Source organism: Brachyhypopomus gauderio, chromosome 2 (assembly GCF_052324685.1).
Source record: "Brachyhypopomus gauderio isolate BG-103 chromosome 2, BGAUD_0.2, whole genome shotgun sequence".
Lineage (NCBI taxonomy): Eukaryota > Metazoa > Chordata > Actinopteri > Gymnotiformes > Hypopomidae > Brachyhypopomus > Brachyhypopomus gauderio.
Window position 1 is genome coordinate 37963611 of NC_135212.1, and position 21438 is coordinate 37985048.

Consider the following 21438-nt stretch of genomic DNA (forward strand, 5'->3'; position numbering starts at 1 on the left):
GAGAGACAGTGAGAGAGAGAGAGAGAGAGAGACAGAGACAGACAGTGAGAGAGAGAGTAAGAGAGAGAGACAGACAGAGAGAGAGACAGAGATGGGGTTAAGAGCAGCAGGGGAAGTGATGAGACACAGGAGGTGTGTCAGGACGAAGATGAGCAGCATGTAGGGATCTCATCCATCCTGCTCTCTCTAGAAATCTCCACCTCATCCTGCTCTCTCTAGAAATCTCCACCTCATCCTGCTCTCTCTAGAAATCTCCACCTCATCCTGCTCTCTCTAGAAATCTCCACCTCATCCTGCTCTCTCTAGAAATCTCCACCTCATCCTGCTCTCTCTAGAAATCTCCACCTCATTATGCTCTCTAGAATTCTCCTTTTCCATACTACCCAAACGTGTCTTTATTAAGGTTACACAAAATACCAAATTTACTAGAGGGGTTGAAAACAAACTCTGTGTGTGTGTAGTGTGTGTGTATATGTGTGCACAGTGCTTGTATGTGTACAGTGTGTGTACAGTGTTTGTATGTGTACAGTGTGTGTGCAGTGTGTGTGTACAGTGTATGTGTAGACTGTGTGTATTTGTACAGTGTGTGTGCGCGTGTGTGTACGGTGTATGTGTACAGTGTGTGTATGTGTGTACAGTGTATGTGTACAGTGTGTGTGTATGTGTACAGTGTGTGTGTGTGTACAGTGTATGTGTACAGTGTGTGTGTACAGTGTGTGTATGTGTACAGTGTGTGTGTATGTGTACAGTGTATGTGTACAGTGTGTGTGTATGTGTACAGTGTATGTGTACAGTGTATGCGTACAGTGTGTGTATGTGTACAGTGTGTGTGTATGTGTACAGTGTATGTGTACAGTGTATGCGTACAGTGTGTGTGTATGTGTACAGTGTGTGTGTATGTGTACAGTGTATGCGTACAGTGTGTGTATGTGTACAGTGTGTGTGTATGTGTACGGTGTATGTGTACAGTGTGTGTATGTGTGTACAGTGTGTGTACAGTGTGTGTGTGTATGTGTACAGTGTGTGTGTATGTGTACAGTGTATGTGTACAGTGTGTGTATGTGTACAGTGTATGTGTACAGTGTATGTGTACAGTGTATGTGTACAGTGTGTACAGTGTATGTTTACAGTGTGTGTGTATGTGTACAGTGTATGTGTACAGTGTGTGTGTATGTGTACGGTGTATGTGTACAGTGTGTGTATGTGTGTACAGTGTGTGTACAGTGTGTGTGTGTATGTGTACAGTGTGTGTGTATGTGTACAGTGTATGTGTACAGTGTGTGTGTATGTGTACAGTGTATGTGTACAGTGTGTGTGTATGTGTACAGTGTATGTGTACAGTGTGTACAGTGTATGTTTACAGTTCCAGATGCTGCGCTTCAACACAGTGACACAGATGAGGGATGAAGTCCATGGTGACATACAGTCAAGACTGAGAGTCCAAACATGGCAGTGAAGTGTGATATAGTTCAAAGATGTCTCCTTCACCATGGTTACTGCTCAAATTGTAAAATGCACTTATAACACATTTTATGAATTATTACAGAGTTCCTTTACTTGTGGATGTTATGTAATATAAATGAACACTTTTAATCTTAAGTCATTTACTTTAATTTCATTATTTTAAAAAATACATTTGTTCACCTGGTAAGAAACAGTTTACACACACAGTAAACAGAGGGGAAACGTTATCAGGATCCAGTTTACTGTATCAGTGTCCACATTTATAAGTTCACAACCTACAAGTTTTTTTTCCTAATGTCAAGCATTCAGACAAATGTTAACCAGGGCAGTCAAGCATAATTGACCTATGATGATTTATGATGACGTATGGCTGCCAGCCTCAGGACGCTGATGCATGGAGGTGCTTCCATGAAATATTGCACAAGAGAGACCCCTGGTGGTCAGCACAGAATGTACAGACAGAAGTGCACTTCACTTACGGACTTGGTTTGATAAGTAAGAGGAAGAGTGCAGTAGCGGCGTTTGCTGTTACAGCTGAACACCTTAAAGGCTCGATATGAAAGACCAACTGAGAGGAACAGGAGAAGGAAGCAGTCAAGAGGATTCACACTCCACTCAAGTTCATGTCAGACACAAACTGTACAAAATCAAACTCGTCCACAGGAAACTCCACGTCCTTCCACTGCTCCACGGTCCGCTTGCTCCCAGGAGCCTTCACTAGAAAGCCCTTTATCTTCACACAGGGCAGCACCAGCACTTTCCTGATTTTGATTTCCATCCCCCAGTCCTGACATGGACAGCCAGCCAGCATGAAAAAGGCACTCTTCAGTTACAACAATTTACATCTTAATATTTAAAAAGCTGTAACTAGTCAAGTCAAGTAGGTTTTTGTCATTTCAACCATATACAGTGTGTAATGTACAGTGGAATGAAATAATGTTCCTCCAGGACTAAGGGCTACATAAGACAGTAGGAGTACACAGGACTATATAAAGTGCACATACATCCTCCTACATACCCCACCCAAACCCTCCTACATACCACACCCACACCTCCTTACCTGTCCACATTCAATACAGCTGATGGTGTGTCCAGGCTCCCAATCTTCAAAACTTCGGTCCAGGTAAACCTGGTTTCCTTTCTCATAATGCTTCCTGTAAAAAACACAAATAAAGTTTTATAGTTAACCAAACTGCCTCAAATCATAGAATAACCAACCATAGAACACATCAGATCCTTAGAAAATGATCTTGAGTACTCATAGAGCCAGAAAGACATTAGTCAAGAGTTATTTGTAATCCAAATATTTTAGTTCTAAAAAAAAACATGAAAAAACTGTTTTGCTCTCCTACAAAACTGTTCACATTACACACAGCCTGCGTTAGGGCAGCATGAGTGATCACAAATCTTTTCAAGCTCCTCAACTTGTGTTTTCACAACCAAAATGCTACTGTAAGTTGTCAGCCAATCAGAAGTTTTGACCAATTCAATTGTTCCTACACATTCACAAAATGATGAGATCACTATTGATGGACTACTAGCAGAGAGCCTGCAGTCAACCTAGACCTGTCAGTGCCATCCAGGGGAAACAAGAATGGCCTCACAGTGAAGAATATTACAGGAATGTGCTCACAGTGAATACTATTACAGAAATGTCCTCGCAGTGAAGACAATTACAGTAAATTTCACTTTTGTGAATCAAAAATATTGATAAACATCATGTAACTTCAGTGGCTGAAAATGTTTAGCTCATTTCAGCTAGCTACAGTGAGAAGCCGATTGAACGAGGAAAGAAAGGGTTAGGGTAAGGTTCGGGTAGGGTTAGGGTTAATGTTAGGGTAGGGTTAAGATGAGGGTAAGGTTAATATTAGGGTTAATGGGTTTTCCTTTCTATGTGAGGGTTAGGATAAATCTTGTAATGTCATGAATATATATTGGTCATATTCACATAAATGGCACTTGAATCTTCCATTCACACGAGGTAAGTGGCAGGTGTAAAACCTCAGTGACACACAAATGTACGACACACACGCAGCACAGCAAAGAGAATCTGATCGAGAACGCAGAAAATATGAGTGAGCAAAAATTTTCTGGACACGTGAGCAAAGGACATCTGTGAGTACTGCATGATTTGCGGTCTTGCATTTAAAATACACACTCTCGACTGTTAGCAGTAACGTAAGGCCGTAACACAGAGGCTGAGAGGCTGGCAAACAAGCCAGTTGGAGCAGGCCACCCATGGACCGCCCAGTCTGTCACTCACCTGAAGTCAGGGTTGATGTTCACGTGCTGTGAACTGTTCACAACTCGCATGTGGTCTCCACGGGCGACGGTGGTGAAGCAGCCACGGCAGGCGAACTCCACCTGGGTGGGGCTGTAACGCTGCCTCCGCTGGGTGTGCTGCATGCGAGCCAAGGTGCGCTCCGTTACAGATTCTGTCTGCAGATCCAGCACCTGCCCCAACACATGGGGAGAGGAAAGGGTCCACGTCAGATCACTTTCATAAACAACACAAACACAGTACAGCTCAATTCTCAATAGGCTTCTAATTAGGTTTGGTTTGGTTTGGACCAATCAGGGACAAACCTTCTTGCGAAACTCGCTGGGATCCATTCTGTGTACTTGGGCAATAGCTCTGCCAGTCAGGTCCTCCAGGTACTCATTGGTCATTTCCCTGCGCATCTCCCGCCCATCTTTCAGTGCCACCACGGAGTACACGCTGTCCTTTGCCCGGGCCCGCCCAGTAGCCTGCTGTTGAGCAATCTCATTGGTTAGTAGTCCATAACGGACCACCACGTTGCATTCTGGGATGTCGAGTCCCTCCTCGGCCACACTGGTGGAGATTAGGAGGTTCAGACCTCCTTTTCTGAACTTCTGAATTGTTTCTTTTTGCCCATTCTACAACACACTCAAGACAAGCATTCACAAGATAGCAGAAGCAACTATTAGAAGTCAAATTTATTTTTATATTTCCTTTAATATTATAAATGACAAATATGTTAGGGTGTCTGTATTGGCCTATAGAGAGAACTGAGAAGCACTGAGCGGGTTCTAGAATCAAAGCCTTCTGGATTGAAATGGTTGGTGTATAATCCAGGTTCAGAAAGTAAAAGTCCTCACCAGGATTTTGCTCTAGCTTGCTAGATTTTCTAATTAGTGCAATCCAGGTAAAATTAGTGGAATCAACACAATCCAGGAAACCTGAGCAAAATCCTGGTGAGGACTTTTACTTTCTGAACTTGGATTATACACCTCTGGTTGGTGCCAAGCTCCTACCTGGGTCATGTGATTGGCACCGGTGCCTGCTCCAGTGAGGATAGCGGCCTGGATGTTGGCACTCTGCAGTTCTGGGTTGTCATGCACCCAGTCACACAGGCAGCGTGTGCCCTCACGGGTCTTGGTGAAGAGGATGCCCCGTGACTCTCGGTCCTGGAACTGCTCCACTAGGGTGCGCTGTAACTGGGCCAGTTTGGGGTTCTCGTAGCGCATGTCAGCCGCCAGCTGTTCTAGCTCCACTTGATTCTCTGAGTGAGGAAGACTGCCATCATCATCATCATTATAATCATCAACAAAAGCTGAGTCACTGGCGCTATAATCCTGTAACCACACTACTCAGTCCATAATCCTATAATCCACAAACTCAATCCACAATCCTATAATATATAACACTTAGTCCACTTTATTCTCGAGAACCTTCATGAACCACAAGACATTTTCCTTCATCATCATCATCTGTGTGGTTACCCTTCCCCCATGCCCTTGTTTTGGAGGCCATTTATAAGAGGCTGCACTACAATCGCTCGGGTAAAGTCCACACCTTCAAAGAGTGCTGACAGGAATATGTCAGTGCCATCCAACGTGTTGTTCCTCTGGGTGCTGTAGAAGTCCTCGAGGAGATGGAGAGCGTCCACCATCCGCACAGCATCCTTAATCAGCAGGGCGTCATTATATTTCCGCAGGTGCCGAGCACACTGGGCCAAAAGTCTGTTCTCTTTTTGGACACCTGAACACCACATGCACACACACACACACACACACACACATCTGTGACACTCCTCTTATCTGCCTGTAGAAGTAATGTAGATGCCAATACGTCATCTCAGCACAGTACAGTGTAATGGGGAAGAGGGTCAACACACACAGAACATCACAGAAATGACCTCTGACCTCTTTTCTCCAGGTCCACCACATCAGCTTCATAGTCCTGGGTGCCCATCTCCCGGAGAACAACCTTCAGCTCCGAAGACATGAACTCATGGATCATCCTCATCATCATCTTCAGATGGAGCCCAAAGGGGTCCTGTTAGGATTAGGGCTAGAGTTAGGATTAGGGCTAGGAGGAAATCACACATATGGGTCAAGCTATGCTGAATCAAAGCCTAGGTGGCTTCACGCTCACATCATACTGAAATCATCACATCATCACTTCTTTTCTGTCTTTCAGGAGAGGCAGTGGACTCTCTCTCGCTCCTGCACTCCCTGGCCCAGCTTGGCTTCTGTGTCTCGTCTCAGTACCCTCACGCTGTTCTTCGAATTATTCAAACAAGAAAGCATGGAATTGATTAAGTGGTCTCTCTACGCAACTGATATTATTTTTTTCACAAGTAGTCATGGGTCGGGAGAACCCACACGTACGGAACATTCTCAGCTGGATACGTGCTTAACTCATTATCTACATTCGGCTCCCAAACAAAACTCTCCCTGAAGTTTGTTGTCTTGGTTACCTGCTCCTTCCCCCACATATAGACTGTCAGAAATGGCTCTCGCTTTCATCGCGAACTTTGACACAAAAACTGTGCCAGAAAAACCAGACTCCCTCTACCTTCTAGATGAACACACCTCTCACTGCTTGATTGTCTGTCACCACCAATGCTTATATGTGCTATGGGGATTTCTTTAAAATGCTCACCGATTGTTGTGCTGTCGAAAGAAACTGCGATTATATATATTTTTACTCCTTCCTAATGTTTATCTCTCTATCTTTCCCTATCTTTCTCTATCTATGAAAGGCGACACGTTTCAGACGCAGCAGCCGCTCTGGGATCACAGTGCTTTACACCGAGGCCCCAGAGGAACCTCATTTCTTTTGGGATAAATTTCCTTTGGGATCAATAAAGTATACATTCATTCATCCAGTCAAAGCTGTACAGACTCAAAATAAGATGGCCTATCAGAGACTACAAACATATTATGGGTTCCAACATAAACAGAGACAAAAGAAACATACCAACACCTGTTCTTCCACAATGTCATACTTCTTCACAGGTCTGGGAACAGCCTCCGTAAGCATTGGCTTGTAATGTTTAGTGAACACGATAGCAGAGTCCAGATTGGCACAGATCTGTGCAAGAGAGTTAATAAATCACTTTTATGAAAGTCCCAACATTTTAATGCATCTAACAGCACTCAGTAGGAAGGGAAAAAAAACAAATCAAGACACAGCCAAGGCCCATGCATGGCCACACCTTCAGCACGTGTGCAACGGCGCCCTCCAGTGTCTTGGCCCCGCCGGTGCCAGGTGAGGCAGTCAGACCAAGGACCTGAGGCAGAGGCCCCACACCCTGCAGCTTCTTCTCCACGTAGCGCGCCATGATCTTATTATACACATTGCTCTTGTGTGTGTGGTGGCACTCATCTATGATCAGCAGTGTGAAGTCTGACATGAGAGAATCGACATGAGAACAACTTCAAACTTCTGAACTGACTCCCATAATCATAAAAACAAGACTATCATGCATAACATGATACCAAGATTAGTACCTCAAAACTGAACATAATAGTTATAATACTGCTCTACTCGATCCCAGAGACAGAGAGATTGACTCGAGTCGAAGTCACACTTAAGTGGTCTACAAAAAGACTTCAGACTTGACTTGTAACTATAAAACATACTGCTCCTGAAGGGTCCGTGGGTGGGTGGGTTTCCTCTGCCTGCCTCTGCCCCCTGGGGGAATGTTGTCGCAGCTTTCTACCCTTGCTGGTAAGTACATTCCGTACATTTATCCTATGTTGCACTTTTAGGTTACACATAACCACACACTCACACATACATCACAGTTATTTGTGCTATGTCTTGGGTACACTTTCTGCTCTTCCTTGTAGTGGTCATTTGAGCTGGTTGCTTTTTTTTCCCCTGCCCTTCTGTCTTTTCCCTTTTAATTTTCTCTCCCCCTCTTTTCTTTATCATGGTGCACCTAACCCCAATTACTGTTATCACTATTGCACTATATTATACAGAATTGTTATCATTTGATCTGTACATAAAAACAAAGTTGTCCTCCAAAGATGGGGGGGTGGAGGTGGGCCATTTATCGCATATTAGGCATATAGCTAGTTAGCTGACTAGTTGTCTGGATACATGCAGATATAAAGTGCGTCATATGCAACACATTCTCAACAGCAACTAGCCTAGATGACATGTTGCCAACTCCTCACTAAGGAAAGGAGCTATCTGTCCTAAAAGTAGCTAAAGTCACTAAATGACATAACCCCCTAAAAAGAATAGCTAGAGTGGTCTGAATACTAACTAAATATAGCGACAAAGTCACTACTGGTACTGCTTTATCGCCATTAGGGTTACAAGGATATTGTGACAGGGGCACTTTTTAAAATCTCTGCTCTACCCTGCCCTACCCTGTTGTACCTATCCTACCCTACCCTGCTGTACCTATCCTACCCTACCGTGGAGAGGTTCTCACCTGTCACTTCCACATGTTTGTCCTCTTCTGTGTTCATTAAAGCATTCTCCAGAATCTGAGCAGTGCAGATGACCAGGTCTGAGTCCCTGACCACAAGACCAAAGAAGTCCTTTTCTTTACTGTCTCCACTGATGGGCACGATCTTCACTGTCCCACCCAAGTATGGTAAAAACTCTTTCTGGTAGTGCTGATCAACCAGGTGGACCTGAGGAACACACACATCTCTACCATTTTAACCTCAAATATGTAAAGACGACAGAGATGAAGCAGAACAGGGAAAAATAAGAAAAACAACCCTTCCTGGTTGGTGTTGGTTGCCTGGTAACCAATCCTGGCACTGTAGATACCTTGTTGACTAGGACAGCCACCTTGGCTTCCGGCTGCCTCTCCAGGTGCTTCTTGGCCACGTAGACTGCAGCGCGGGTCTTGCCTCCACCTGTGGGCAGCCAGATGATGCTGTTCTCCCCCATCAGGGCTGTCTGCACCACCTCCTCCTGGTATGGCCTCAGTGAGATCTCCATCTACACACACACACACACACACACACACACACACACACACACACACACAATGATAAACAACCATACCATTCAGTGCAGGTTCCAACAAGAGCTTTTAATAGAGTCTTATAGCTTTACTCCAAAGCTTAGCGAGACTTCTACCCTATATGCCCCATCTACTCCGATGCCACCACGAAAATGAGAAAGATCCTCAGGCATATTCTCCACAAGCCTAACTGTCTCTGGGTTCCTCAGCATCATGAAGAACCCTAGGAGTTTAGTCCCAGTCTTCTTTCTTCATTCATTCATTGAAGTGTCTTCATGTGTTAGTTTGTTCTTTCAAACATCACAGAAACTCTAGGATACTAACTAAACGTCACTTTCTTAGTAGAGCACAATCATAAATACTAGCCCACTGTGTAAACAACATTCTTTGACAGAAACAGCTAAAAAATATATATATATATCACAGGCTCCAGTTTTGAAATGACACTCTCTCCGTCTGCTAAACCACACACATCGGATGGATGGTCAGTAGTCCTCTCACCTGTGCTGTATGTACTAGACCCGTCAGTTGATTTACTTGCTTTGAAGAAAATGATCCTCCGTTCGACTTCTATCCTTCCAGCTGATCCGCCTGCACAGCTCAGAAACGAAAGCAAAACCAGCACATAGCAAGGGCCCAGCACAGGGGGACCAACGACATACAGCAGCAGATTCCTATTACAACAGTGATGGCACTTGAATTTCTGCGAATGACCGTTACCTAACACATCAGAAGGGAGGGAAAAGTGCTCTCTCAACATAACAGTAAGAGAGTACCCCATCAGGGCCCCATGTCAGGACCCCACATATCATTATTGGTCCCCCTGGCAGCAATAAAGTATTTCTGATTCTGATATCTTACTGTGCTTATCTTGTGCTGACACCTACAAGAATAAATTCCTTGTATACTTCATGCTTTGGATTCTGAATACTGATGCAAATACAAATACGTAGATAAAGGCACTACATGAAGGTATAACAGGATGTAAAGTAGTCCATTCGAAGGAGAGAAAACCCCCTTTGAGGGGCCCCAGGACAGTGCACCGTGACATCAGGAAAAGGAAACCTGAGGATTTCCCCACTGGCATTTCATAATCTGGTGTCTTCCAAGCAGGTAATATAGGCTTCCGCAGAAGACATGAGTCTTGTTTCTACAAAATCAAGACTTAAGGCATTTAACTGTGACAATACAAAACAGCAGACAAAGTTCCTTCATGAAAAACATTTATTATGAACACATACAGTAGAAAGAGTTGCAGAAATCTACATACATCATCAAAAGGTCCTCAAAGCTAAGGACTGCGCTGTCTGTGTTTGTGAAGCAGTTTCTTAAAAAAAATCATTTGACAGGCCCTGTGTCAGACTCCTGCAGCCCCCATTATAACCAATAATGCAGTATTAATAACAAATCAGGATTCAAGTATGTAACCAACTCAGAACAACCGGATCTTAAACACAAGCAGCATCCAGGAAAAGCCCTCTGAATGGTACTCAGTGAACGTCCAACACCCAACACAACGTCATAGGACACCAGGCCCAAACGCACATGTACAAGGCTTTGCGTGTGAGCGCACGTGTTGTCAGACATGTGTTTGTATGTACAAAGCTGTATGTCAGAAGGCTAGGCTGCGTGTGTGTGTGTGTGTGTATATCTGTGTTCTTGCTATTCTGTGTAATGACTATTCACCAAATTGCTCTTTCGAGATCCAAGGTTTAAATTTTTTTATTTTTTTAAAATTTGCCACTTTCAGAACCCTTGACCTGGAAAGCTGAAAAATGTCCTTAGAAATTAACCGAAAAGAAAAACAAAGACAAAATTAGCTGGTGTGTCCCGTAGACACCGGAGTGCTGAGGACAAACGAGCCTGCGTTGGTTCAGGTTGGCACACTGCCATGATCTCTCACGCAAGAAACATGGTAACATTAAATATGGCTTCCACTGGCAAATACTTGGGCTCCTGCCTCTGAACATCAAAAAATGAAAGTGTTTCATTTCCACTGAAGTCTTACAATGCTCCCATGTCGGACCACCACCAGTGGAGAAACGCCAAGCTCAAATGAATGCTTCACATCCGGAAATTCAAACAATGAACTGTGACCAATTCTGCAAGGGGGCCAGTACTGATCACGTACAGGGGTCAGGGGTCAATGCTGATTAAGTCATGTTCCTGGTGCCTCACGTCCTTCCCCTCCACAGCACACTTGTCTTTGGCTCGGTTTTGATTAATTACAGCAAACGAGACCAGTCAACCCTACTCAGCTGTGAATCACTGAAAATATACTGTATGTGATGCATGCAAAGCAGATTTTCTCCATTTTCTTCACTTTCAGGTGGAAAATCTGTATTGATTGAGTCTGTATTGTGAAGTCCAGTAGTAAGCAGTGGAACAGTCAGAATGAGCAAACACAAAACCGTATCCCTTACCCCAAACCCTATCCCATCCCTAAACCCTAAACCCCTAACCCTAAAACCTATCCCCTGGGGCAAATGAAGCCTAGTCTACACAGGTCACATGATCCCGATCTGATGCAGAGGAGGAAGGGACCAACAGAATGAAATGAGAATGAAAAGAAACCCTGACCTGTCCCTGTCTTCTTCCAAAATAAATCACAAATGATCATTCCCTCTGAAATGTCTTATCCCCTCTGCTCTCCATTCACCTGGTTAACTCACCTCTTCTCTCTCTCTCACTCACACACACACACACACATACACACGCGCACACACACCTAATGTCCTTATTTCAGAAGGATCTGCAATGACCCATCCACACTCATACTGAGCAGTTGGGCACAGTCACTATGCTGATCCCTTCAACCACACACGATCTCCGCACTGAGCAGGGTGTGGTCACTTCTCGATGAGGCCGCTCTCCTTGAGCTTGAAGTAGAAGAACTTCTCCAGCGTGTTGGCACAGCGGCAGTACTCGCTGTCGGGAGGGTTGTACTCCCTGCAGTTGGTGATGACACGCTGCAGGTCAGCCATGAACAGTTTCTTGGTCACGTAGTAGCGATTCTTCAGTCTCTCCGTCATGCTCTTCAGATCTGATGAGCACCACCCATTACACCACTCATCCATACCATCTAACACACAACCTGTACGTGTAACGCGTAGCATGTACGTGTAATCTGTACATGCAACCCGTTTGTGTATGTGTAACATGTAAGTGTAGGTTTACATGTGTAATATGCAGCCTGTATGTGTACATGTAGCCTGTATATGTAATATGTAGCCTGTATGTGTACGTGTAACATGTAGCCTGTATGTGTATATTAAACGTGTAGCCTGTATGTGTAACGTGTAGCGTGTTTGGTGGGGGTAGCGGGCTGACGCTTACCGATGGGGAAGCGAATGATCTCATAATAGTCCGGCGCCTCACACTTCTTCACTGGTTCCATGAAAGGCCAAGCATCAGGATGCGTCTGTACACACACACACACACACACACACACACACACACACACACACACACACACACACACACACACCGCATACATACACACATCCATAACAGAGTTCAGAAGCTGTGTTAGTGTGACCTTTCCTAAACTCACTCACTCATTCTCCCAGATATCGGGAAATATTCAGGTCACACAGCAGTGTAGCCTAACGTCTAGTCTAAGTCAAAACTTCCACTTAAATAAGTCTAAGCCCTCATATATGAATGGGTGGTACTTTAATCTGGGCGAGGAGATTCTTCAGGACGTTGTAGAGCAGGTCCGGATCTTTCAGCTCTTTACTGGACACAATAAAACATCATTCAGATTACCAACAATGCACTGTGACTGCAACACAATAGTGATGGTGTATACACAACGTACGTTTTCTCTTTGGTACTGGGTTTCCAGCCAGTTTCCCCTAGACAGAGATTAAAAAACAAATAAATAAATAAAACTGGATGACAGTTTTATTGACAGTGTGAACACTTGAGTGACATCACACTGATAACCGGACCAGGTCAAAGGTCACCCTGTCTCACACAAGCACACTTACTAATGCCAGGAATGCTCTCCACAGGTATCTGTCGGACTCCTTCTTTGAAGCAGGTGAGACCAGGGTACACCTTCCTGATCTGACTCTGCTTCCGCTCAATGAGCTTCTTAATGATCTGCAACATACACACACATCGAGATGAATGAGATGAATGTTGACATACACAAACACCACATATAGCAGAAAGGATTATTTGATTTTTTTTTTTTTTTACTCATGAGTTTAAAAGTAACAAAATAACAGCATGGAACACTACAAGTGTCTTGGTGAATAACTTCAGTCCCTGATTACTTTAGTCCTTTGTACTTCGAAGCTGTCAGGGACGCAGACATGCTTCTTACCTCCTTCTGCTTCTTTATGATGTGAGACAGCTCGGTGTAGGGGATTCTGGGATTGAGCTCACACTCCATCAGTGTGGCTCCTTCGTAGTCCTTGATGTAACCAAGGTAACGACTCTTGGGGACTTTAATGTCTTTGGTGAAGCCCTTCATGTGGAACCAGAATCAGGGGAAGCAGGATATCACCAAACAATAGCATGACTCACAGCCATTGCCCTCAGGAAGAGAGCATACATCCAACCTGCCCAACCGCCACCTTAAACCACCCTGCCCAACCGCCACCTTAAACCACCCTGCCCAACCGCCACCTTAAACCACCCTGCCCAACCGCCACCTTAAACCACCCTGCCCAACCGCCACCATAAACCACCCTGCCCCACCGCCACCATAAACCACCCTGCCCCACCGCCACCTTAAATCACCCTGCCCAACCGCCACCTTAAACCACCCTGCCCAACTGCCACCTTAAACCACCCTGCCCAACCGCCACCTTAAACCACCCTGCCCAACCGCCACCTTAAACCACCCTGCCCAACCGCCACCTTAAACCACCCTGCCCAACCGCCACCTTAAACCAACCTGCCCAACCGCCACCTTAAACCAACCTGCCCAACCGCCACCTTAAACCAACCTGCCCAACCGCCACCTTAAACCAACCTGCCCAACCGCCACCTTAAACCAACCTACCCAAACTCCACTTTAAAACAACCTACCCAAACTCCACTTTAAAACAACCTACCCAAACTCCACTTTAAAACAACCTACCCAAACTCCACTTTAAAACAACCTACCCAAACTCCACTTTAAACCAACATACCTCAACACCATCTTAAACCAACATACCTCAACACCACCTTAAACCAACATACCCAAACGCCAACACCTCAAACGTGTTGTGTATGGGAGTGTGTGGTGGTGTGTGAGCATGTATGGGTGTGTGTGGGGGTGTATGAGACAGGAACAGACAAGAGAGCCACTCTAGTGGAGAGGAATGAGCACCTGTTTCTTGAAGTAGCCAATGGCGTACTCGTCAGCATAGGTGAGGAAGTAGAGAACACTGTGTTTGAGGTGATACTCCTTCAGGTGGTTCATCAGATGGGTGCCATAGCCCTGATGCGCGCGCGTGCACACACACACACACACACACACACACACACCGTATTTATAAACATACACTGGAACAAATTCACACACTTCATTAAACACTGCAGCCGTATTCTCCTGTTGGCATGATATATGGTGGCTCTGCTTACTGACCTTCAATACAAATGACATCAGTGAATCATTAATAGAAAATCCCTCATGAACCTGTCCAACAGTGAATGTGCCAGCAAGATGTGGACATTTCCTTAAACATCCACATGCAGGTCAGTAAGAAATGTCCACACCTCCCCACTAGCTAACTAACACATATTATACAGGCACACTGTTAATCTCTCTGGCACAAGCATGAAGAAAAACTGTGCAAGTACATCAGCAGGTTTGAACAGGACCTCAGCACACCACAAACCTTAGAAACTTAACTAACCCTAACCTAAAACCAAACCCTAACCCTCACCATAATCCTCACCCTAACATAGCGGAGTCAGTACTGCAGATTTAGTAGTAGCACTCATCATTTCAGCCCAACCATGCAGTTGCTGTAATTCTGAAAGTTTAAAATGTGTTACATTTCTGAGCAACTGGCAGTTTTGCACCACTGGTCTCTTGACTAGTTTATTGCGGCACACTAATTATCACCATACTAACTTTATGAACAGGAATTAAATATCTGAATCGTGTCTCATATTAAGTCTCATATTTGGTGTGGCATAGTGCGATTACCATCACGTTGACTAAATCTGACCAAGGTGTCGTCCAGGGTGTCTGCCCAACCCAGATACTATATGAAGAGTGCAAAAGCTCCCTGTACCTTGACCTGCTCATTAGATGTAACGGCGCAGAAGACGATCTCCGTGAAACCCTGAGTGAGGAACATACGGAAGCAGATTCCCCCAATCACACGACCATCCTTAATCAGAGCCAGAGTCTTGTGCTTCCTGGACACACACATCAGGGTGCAAACACACACACACACCCACACACACACCACTCTTTAACACTGGAGTTGGGCTGAACACACCAACACAATCTATTTGGCACAAAACACGAGAATGTTTCTATAAAACATAAGGCCACTAGGAAAGGATCTTTTATGTGAAAACATTCAATGAGGGAAAACCAGATGGCAGGACAGGACCACGAGTGTGATGAAGTGTGTGTGACAGGACCATGAGTGTGATGAAGTGTGTGTGACAGGACCATGAGTGTGATGAAGTGTGTGTGACAGGACCATGTTAGCCATTTCCATGCTATAATAACAGACCTCATCAATTCTGAAACGTCACAAGTTACCATGGCAAGACACTACAGCAGGGGTGGCCAACCCGTTATAGACCAAGAGCCACTTTTCTTACTGCGTTACGGCAAAGAGCCACATCGTACATGGGCGAGTGTAAATTATTAGCTGTGAAGACAGTCAAATGCCTGTTTTCCACTACGCCGGTTTTAAAAGTATTAGCGGCTCGCTAGGCTTGTAAACTAACCGCGCACCACGAAAATGTAGCAGTGTGTCGCCCCGTTTGTGCAGGTGAGCCCGCGGACCGGCTGGGGAGCCGCATGAAACCAGGCAAAGAGCCGCATGCGGCTCGCGAGCCGCGGGTTGGCCACCCCTGCACTACAGGGTCAGTGATGAGCCGTGTCATGGGCAGTGTCCTGAGGTCAAAGGTCAGGTTGCGCACTCACGGGTCGAAGACGAGGCGTGTGATGTACTCTTTGGGCATGCGGGGCAGCTGGTGGGAGAAGACGTTCTGGAGACCCACGAGCCACATCAGGATGTTCTTGTTGGACTTCTGCGAAAGCGAGTTACCGATCACATGAAACTCAATGATGCCACGTCTCTCCTCCAAACGTGCCGTCTCATCCCGCGCAGCATTAGCTGACAGGAGACTCGTCTGGGGGGTCAAAAATAAGCAGCATACAGAAGCATCACTACATCGTTCTTCTCATCACCACAATCAATACTTCATTCAACAGCATCTCTCTCATCAGCAGAGTTCAGGTTTCAATAGGGCACTGCGGGATTCTCTCAGTTGTCCTGCTCCTCAAGACTTTCCTTACTGAGGTTACGGAAGGTGGAGATGGACTTGCACTCTCATAAAGTGGACTGGGGCGGAGTTGGGGGCGGGGATTGAAAGGTCTGGGCAGTGATCTGCTGTACCTCTGGGCCTAGCATAGCTGCAGGGTCTGTTATGGTCATCATGACCTCGTTGACCAGCTCCATGGGGATGTCACCCATCACCCTGATGCGCTTGGCATCTTCCAGCGTCAAGGCCTCCGGGGGCTTACGCTTCTCCCCTGACACACCACAAGGGCGGCGGGGGAAAAAAAAAAAAGAAAAAGAAAGAGAGAGAAAGACAGAATCATTATAATAATGAATTTGATCCAAAACTTGTCAAGTTCCTTTTATTTGTCTCCCATTTGTCTCCTTAGGCAGAAGGCATACTGCAGTACAACACAAGACATAAATGGACAACACCATGTGAACAAATAACGTATCATGAAAGTGCATTAAGTGCGTTACAATTGTGTGCCATTACAAAAAAAACAGACACACAGGGATACGGTCAAACCTTGGTGTTATTTAACATCTTGATTGACAGTGGTACAAAAGAATATTTGTACCCATTATGCCTACTTAACAGAACCCTATATCTCCTACCTGAATTCATGAGCTGGTACTCAGAACACAGCACATGTGTATTATCTAATACAGGGGTCACCAACCATTTTCAAACTGGGAGCTACTTCTTGGTTGACGTCCTCGCGGGCGACATGGTGCCCACGGGCACCACGTTGGTGACCCCTGATCTAATACAATGTTCATTGCCTATCTATATAATTCCTGCTCCAACAGCTCCTGCGGGCTAGAAAGGGTAGGAATGCCCATAATTTTACCTGCTGTCTTGACCAGACTGAGTATTTGAGTTTTTGATGTAACCGTTAAATTGCCAAACCAACCAGTAATACCATATCTCAGGATGGATTCAAAAGCAGCTTTGTAGAAAATCAGCATAATATGTTTACAGACACCAAATAGTCTTAATCGACGCAAAAAATAAAGACGCTGATGAATTCTCGAACAAACGCTAGCCACCTGTGTTCTCCAACTCAGATCACTATCTTTATGAACTCCGAGATATTTAAAGGAGCTCACCTGCTCGATTGTTTGCCCATGAATGGTCACAGGGTCAAAATTGCCAACTGACCGAGGGCCCACCACTATTTCTACTGTCTTCTTTGTATTTATCTCCAATTTATCTTTATCACACCAATCCACAAGTTTTCCTACAGCCATACTTTGTGTTCTCAATCGAGACATTTGGTAATGGCATTAACAGAATAACATGGATGTGCGTGTACCTGGGATTGGTTTGGAGGTTGCTGGATCCACAGAAGAGCCAACAACACCTTTCTGTAGTGGAGATCCAGATACCGCAACAGGACTCAGCACTGTAGGTGTGCCACACACACACACACACACACACACACACACACACTGAAAACACCCCAAGCAGAGGAACAATACACCCACAAACTCAGTTAGACAAAGGTGGAGTGCCCTCTCCGGGTCAGGGGTGAGTCCTTGCCTCAAGTGGAGGAGTTCAAGTCTCAGGTACTTGTTCACGAGTGAGGCAAGGATGGGACGGGAGGCTGACAGGCAGATCGGTACGGCAGCTGCAGTGTTGCACTGTACCAGACCATTGTGTAGAAGAGAGATCTGAGCCAGAAGGCCAAGCTCTCAAATTTACTGGTCAATCTACGTTCCGACTCTCAGCAATGGTCACGAGCTCTAGGTAGTGACTGAAAGAATGAGATCACGAATACAAGCGGCTGAAATGACACCACAGGGTGTCGGGGCTGTCCTAGAGATAGGGTGAGGAGATTCATCATCTGGGAGAGACTCGGAGGATATTATATCTCTCTGTCCTAGGAACGTCTCGGTATTCCCCAGAAGAGCTGGAATAGTTGACTGGAGAGAGGGAAACCTGGCCCACACACACACACACACCTGTCTGCGGACCCAGCTGTGCTCCCTCAGAGGCTGGCATGGTGAAGTCTGCATCCCATATGGGTGAGTTCTCTCCATATATCTCTTCTTCCAGCATGGAAAGAAATCTTACACACACACACACACACACACACACACACACACACACACACACACACACACACACACACACACACACACACAGGGCAAAGCAAAACAGACCTCTAGACATGCATCATTATTTTGGGATGCATTAATGTGAGCCTGTGCAGCATGTGTGTGTATTTACTTCGGAAAATGTGTGAGAATAAGTGTGCGTTTCTCTGGAGGGAGTTTGTCTTTCTCCACTCTGAACTTCTCCAGCAGTTGTCGCCGTGTGACGGTGAAGATGGACTTCAGCAGACTACGTCCGAAAACCTGACACGTCTCGTAGCGTGGCAGACTGTCGTTACTCTGAGGGACATGACAGTAGCACAGCCACCTGCAACACACACACACACGACATGTCTCGTAGCGTGTGCACTGACGTTACTCTTTGGGATGCGACAGACACTGGGTGTAGTCTACCTTATACACATATACTCACACACACCTAGTGTAGTCTACCTTATACACACACACTCACCTGGTGTAGTCTACTTTATATGCTGAGGCATCCTCTTTCTGTGCACGCTGGCGGAACTGTGATGGGGTCTCCAGCTTCCAGTAGTTCAGGCACAGAAGAAACATCTTGCTCAGCTCAAACATGGTCTGCCTCTCCTTTGGGGCCAAGTGGCTGAACTTGTACTGCACAAAATTCAGAACCCCCTGCAGCAGGAGTCCAGTCAACAGAAGAAAGAGATAATGAGAGAATCAAGCATACATTTGTCGTGCTAGCACACATACCTGTTCTATGTTGGGTTTCTCAAACGGTGGGCTTCCTAAAGGTCCCTCCACAACAGGTCGACCCATCTGCAGAATACACTTCCTCAGCAACTATAAGAAGACGTCATCATACTGGTCATAATACAATCATAAAATATGAAAAGACAGTCAAACTGGTCATAACCCCATCATACAATATGAAAACACAGTCATACTGGTCATAACACCATCATGCACTATGAAAACACAGTCATACTGGTCGTATCATCATCACACAATATGAAAACTAGTCATACTGGTCGTAACACGATCATACAATATGAAAACAGTCATACTGATCGTAACGCCATCAAACAATATGAAAACACAGTCATACTGGTCATAACACCATTATACAATATGAAAACACAGTCATACTGGACATAACACCATCACACAACAGGAAAACAGTCATACTGGACATAACACCATTATACAATATGAAAACACAGTCATACTGGACATAACACCATCACACAATATGAAAACACAGTCATACTGGTCATAACACCATCATGCACTATGAAAACACAGTCATACTGGTCGTATCATCATCACACAATATGAAAACTAGTCATACTGGTCGTAACACGATCATACAATATGAAAACAGTCATACTGATCGTAACGCCATCAAACAATATGAAAACACAGTCATACTGGTCATAACACCATTATACAATATGAAAACACAGTCATACTGGACATAACACCATCACACAACAGGAAAACAGTCATACTGGACATAACACCATTATACAATATGAAAACACAGTCATACTGGACATAACACCATCACACAATATGAAAACACAGTCATACTGGTCGCAACGCCTGCTTGGATTCTTTACCTTAAACAGGTAGAAGTAGACCTGCTTTGTATCTGTGTCTTCCTCTTTATGCACAGACATAAACAGGTTCTCGACATCCACCACCATCCCCAGCAACCTGTTAATCTCATCCTCCGACACATTCTCCAGGTGAGAAACATGCTCAGCTACACACACACACACACACACACACACACACACACACACACACAATTACTTTGTGAATTAAACTCAGTCAGTTAGAGCACTTGAACAAACATCAAATAGGGCTTCAAGACCTACGACACGCTCAGGACTGAAAGCACAATAAACAGCTTACTGTGGTACAGCCTAAGTATTACTTTCACTATTACTATTGTAAACTGATGCACCTACGTTTGATCTAAACAGCAACCCAGGCAGCAGGCACTACATACGTCTGGTGTGTGAAAGCTTTGCAGTAAGAGCAGCTTCTGCCGCCGCTTCTGGTGTAAACGGGGCTGTAACGGGAGTGTAACGGGAGCGTACCCAGCGCGTGTCCGCAGCTGCGGCATGCGTCGCTCAGACTGGCCGTCTGCGGCTGCGGCGGCATGCGTGTGGCGGTGGGCGGGTGGGGATTCTTCCATCCGTTACACTTGCACGCATCGTTGGCCTGGAGAGATGGTACAGCTCAGTGCACCACAGCGCATACAAGCACCAAGCAAAAGCCCCATCATGATAAACATGACATACATGCTCGGCCACGCTGTGTAACAACTACGGATCAGATGAATTTATAAATGTGCAACACAACTACGGATCAGATGAATTCATAAATGTGCAAAACTACGGATCAGATAACATTAGAAATGTGACGGACTTGGAAAGCACCGACACAAATTCCCACAGAAGGCACGTTGTTGTTTGCGAGCCTGCCGACACGCCCGTGCGGGTCTGTGCTGCTGAACGCAGGTCCGTAAACAGGAAACTTATCACCGACTTTGCTGAGGGCTCCAGCCAGCTAGACTAGTGCTTCGGGCTGAGCTGGATGAGTAGCAGGCTGGTCGAGGGTTCGCAGACAGATATACAAGTACACCGCTGTAGAGCGAGCTGCGAGTGTTTGGTGCTGACGGGCTCGCCGCTCCGCTACCGCACACACCGGCCACACGCGCTACCTTGCACGCCGAAAAAACTCCGAGTTTCTCGAGCTTCTTGGCCCGAGGGAACGCGCGGACCTGCGCCTTCTTCTGACTCGCCCACTGCTGCTGACTCAAACCAGGCCGGGCCGGGTCGCTGCTCCCGGACCCCGAGGTGGCGGCAGACCCCGCCGACCCGCTCTGGCCCGGTTGGAGCCGGGGTTGCATGGAGGCCTGAGCCGCCGGTTCAGCCATATCAGCGCTGTCGGTCCCAGCGTTGAGCAGCGGGCTTTCCTTCCGCAAACTACGTTTTGGGACAAATAAAGTTTTTTGATGAATTTCAGGCCACGCTCGTTCCTGCCTCCACGAGTCAGTCGTTACACTGCGCATGCCCAATACCAGGTCTCCATGGGTAATGGAGTTCACTTATCAAACCGTAGCTGTAGGTGCACGATGCAAATCCTCCACTAGACGGCAGTATATT

At 45.7% G+C, this 21438-nt stretch overlaps 2 protein-coding genes across 3 annotated transcripts; both read right to left on the bottom strand.

Moving 5' to 3' along the window:
- Positions 1-1602: 1602 nt before the first annotated feature.
- Positions 1603-9349, bottom strand: dhx58 (DEXH (Asp-Glu-X-His) box polypeptide 58). Its single transcript, XM_076995496.1, has 12 exons — positions 9210-9349; positions 8510-8683; positions 8163-8367; positions 6930-7120; positions 6692-6805; positions 5632-5764; positions 5282-5467; positions 4741-4988; positions 4051-4362; positions 3728-3918; positions 2525-2618; positions 1603-2251 (listed from the first exon to the last, which is right to left on the bottom strand). Exons 2-12 carry the CDS (start codon positions 8681-8683, stop codon positions 2069-2071), a joined length of 2031 nt encoding a protein of 676 aa, XP_076851611.1. The 5' UTR covers positions 9210-9349; the 3' UTR covers positions 1603-2068.
- Positions 9350-9918: 569 nt separating this feature from the next.
- On the bottom strand, positions 9919-21318 carry kat2a (K(lysine) acetyltransferase 2A). Of its 2 annotated transcripts, none has more exons than XM_076995505.1 (18): positions 20994-21318; positions 20368-20491; positions 19882-20027; positions 19013-19102; positions 18753-18934; positions 18417-18608; positions 18149-18255; positions 17500-17589; positions 16298-16434; positions 15823-16031; positions 14951-15077; positions 14038-14148; positions 13042-13185; positions 12701-12815; positions 12529-12565; positions 12383-12446; positions 12045-12129; positions 9919-11751 (listed from the first exon to the last, which is right to left on the bottom strand). In XM_076995505.1, the coding sequence occupies exons 1-18, from the start codon at positions 21207-21209 to the stop codon at positions 11558-11560; spliced, it is 2370 nt and encodes a 789-aa protein (XP_076851620.1). In that variant the 5' UTR covers positions 21210-21318; the 3' UTR covers positions 9919-11557. The 2 variants fall into 2 exon arrangements, with proteins under 2 accessions (XP_076851620.1, XP_076851627.1); XM_076995512.1 differs by having other exon boundaries at positions 20699-21316.
- Positions 21319-21438: the final 120 nt, after the last annotated feature.

Bases quoted from the DNA above. Each gene is read 5' to 3' on its own strand.
- kat2a (XM_076995505.1), bottom strand. From the start codon at position 21,209: ATGGCTGAACCGGCGGCTCAGGCCTCCATGCAACCCCGGCTCCAACCG. The intron at 20,492-20,993 runs GTAGCGCGTGTG...CCATCTCTCCAG, and splicing joins GAGTTTTTTCGGCGTGCAAG to GCCAACGATGCGTGCAAGTG. The intron at 12,566-12,700 runs GTAAGTGTGCTT...ATCTCTGTCTAG, and splicing joins GGAGAGCATTCCTGGCATTA to GGGAAACTGGCTGGAAACCC.
- dhx58 (XM_076995496.1), bottom strand. From the start codon at position 8,683: ATGGAGATCTCACTGAGGCCATACCAGGAGGAGGTGGTGCAGACAGCC. The intron at 5,765-6,691 runs GTATGTTTCTTT...TAATCCTAACAG, and splicing joins TTGTGGAAGAACAGGTGTTG to GACCCCTTTGGGCTCCATCT. The intron at 2,252-2,524 runs GTAAGGAGGTGT...TGTCCATGTCAG, and splicing joins GCTGTATTGAATGTGGACAG to GACTGGGGGATGGAAATCAA.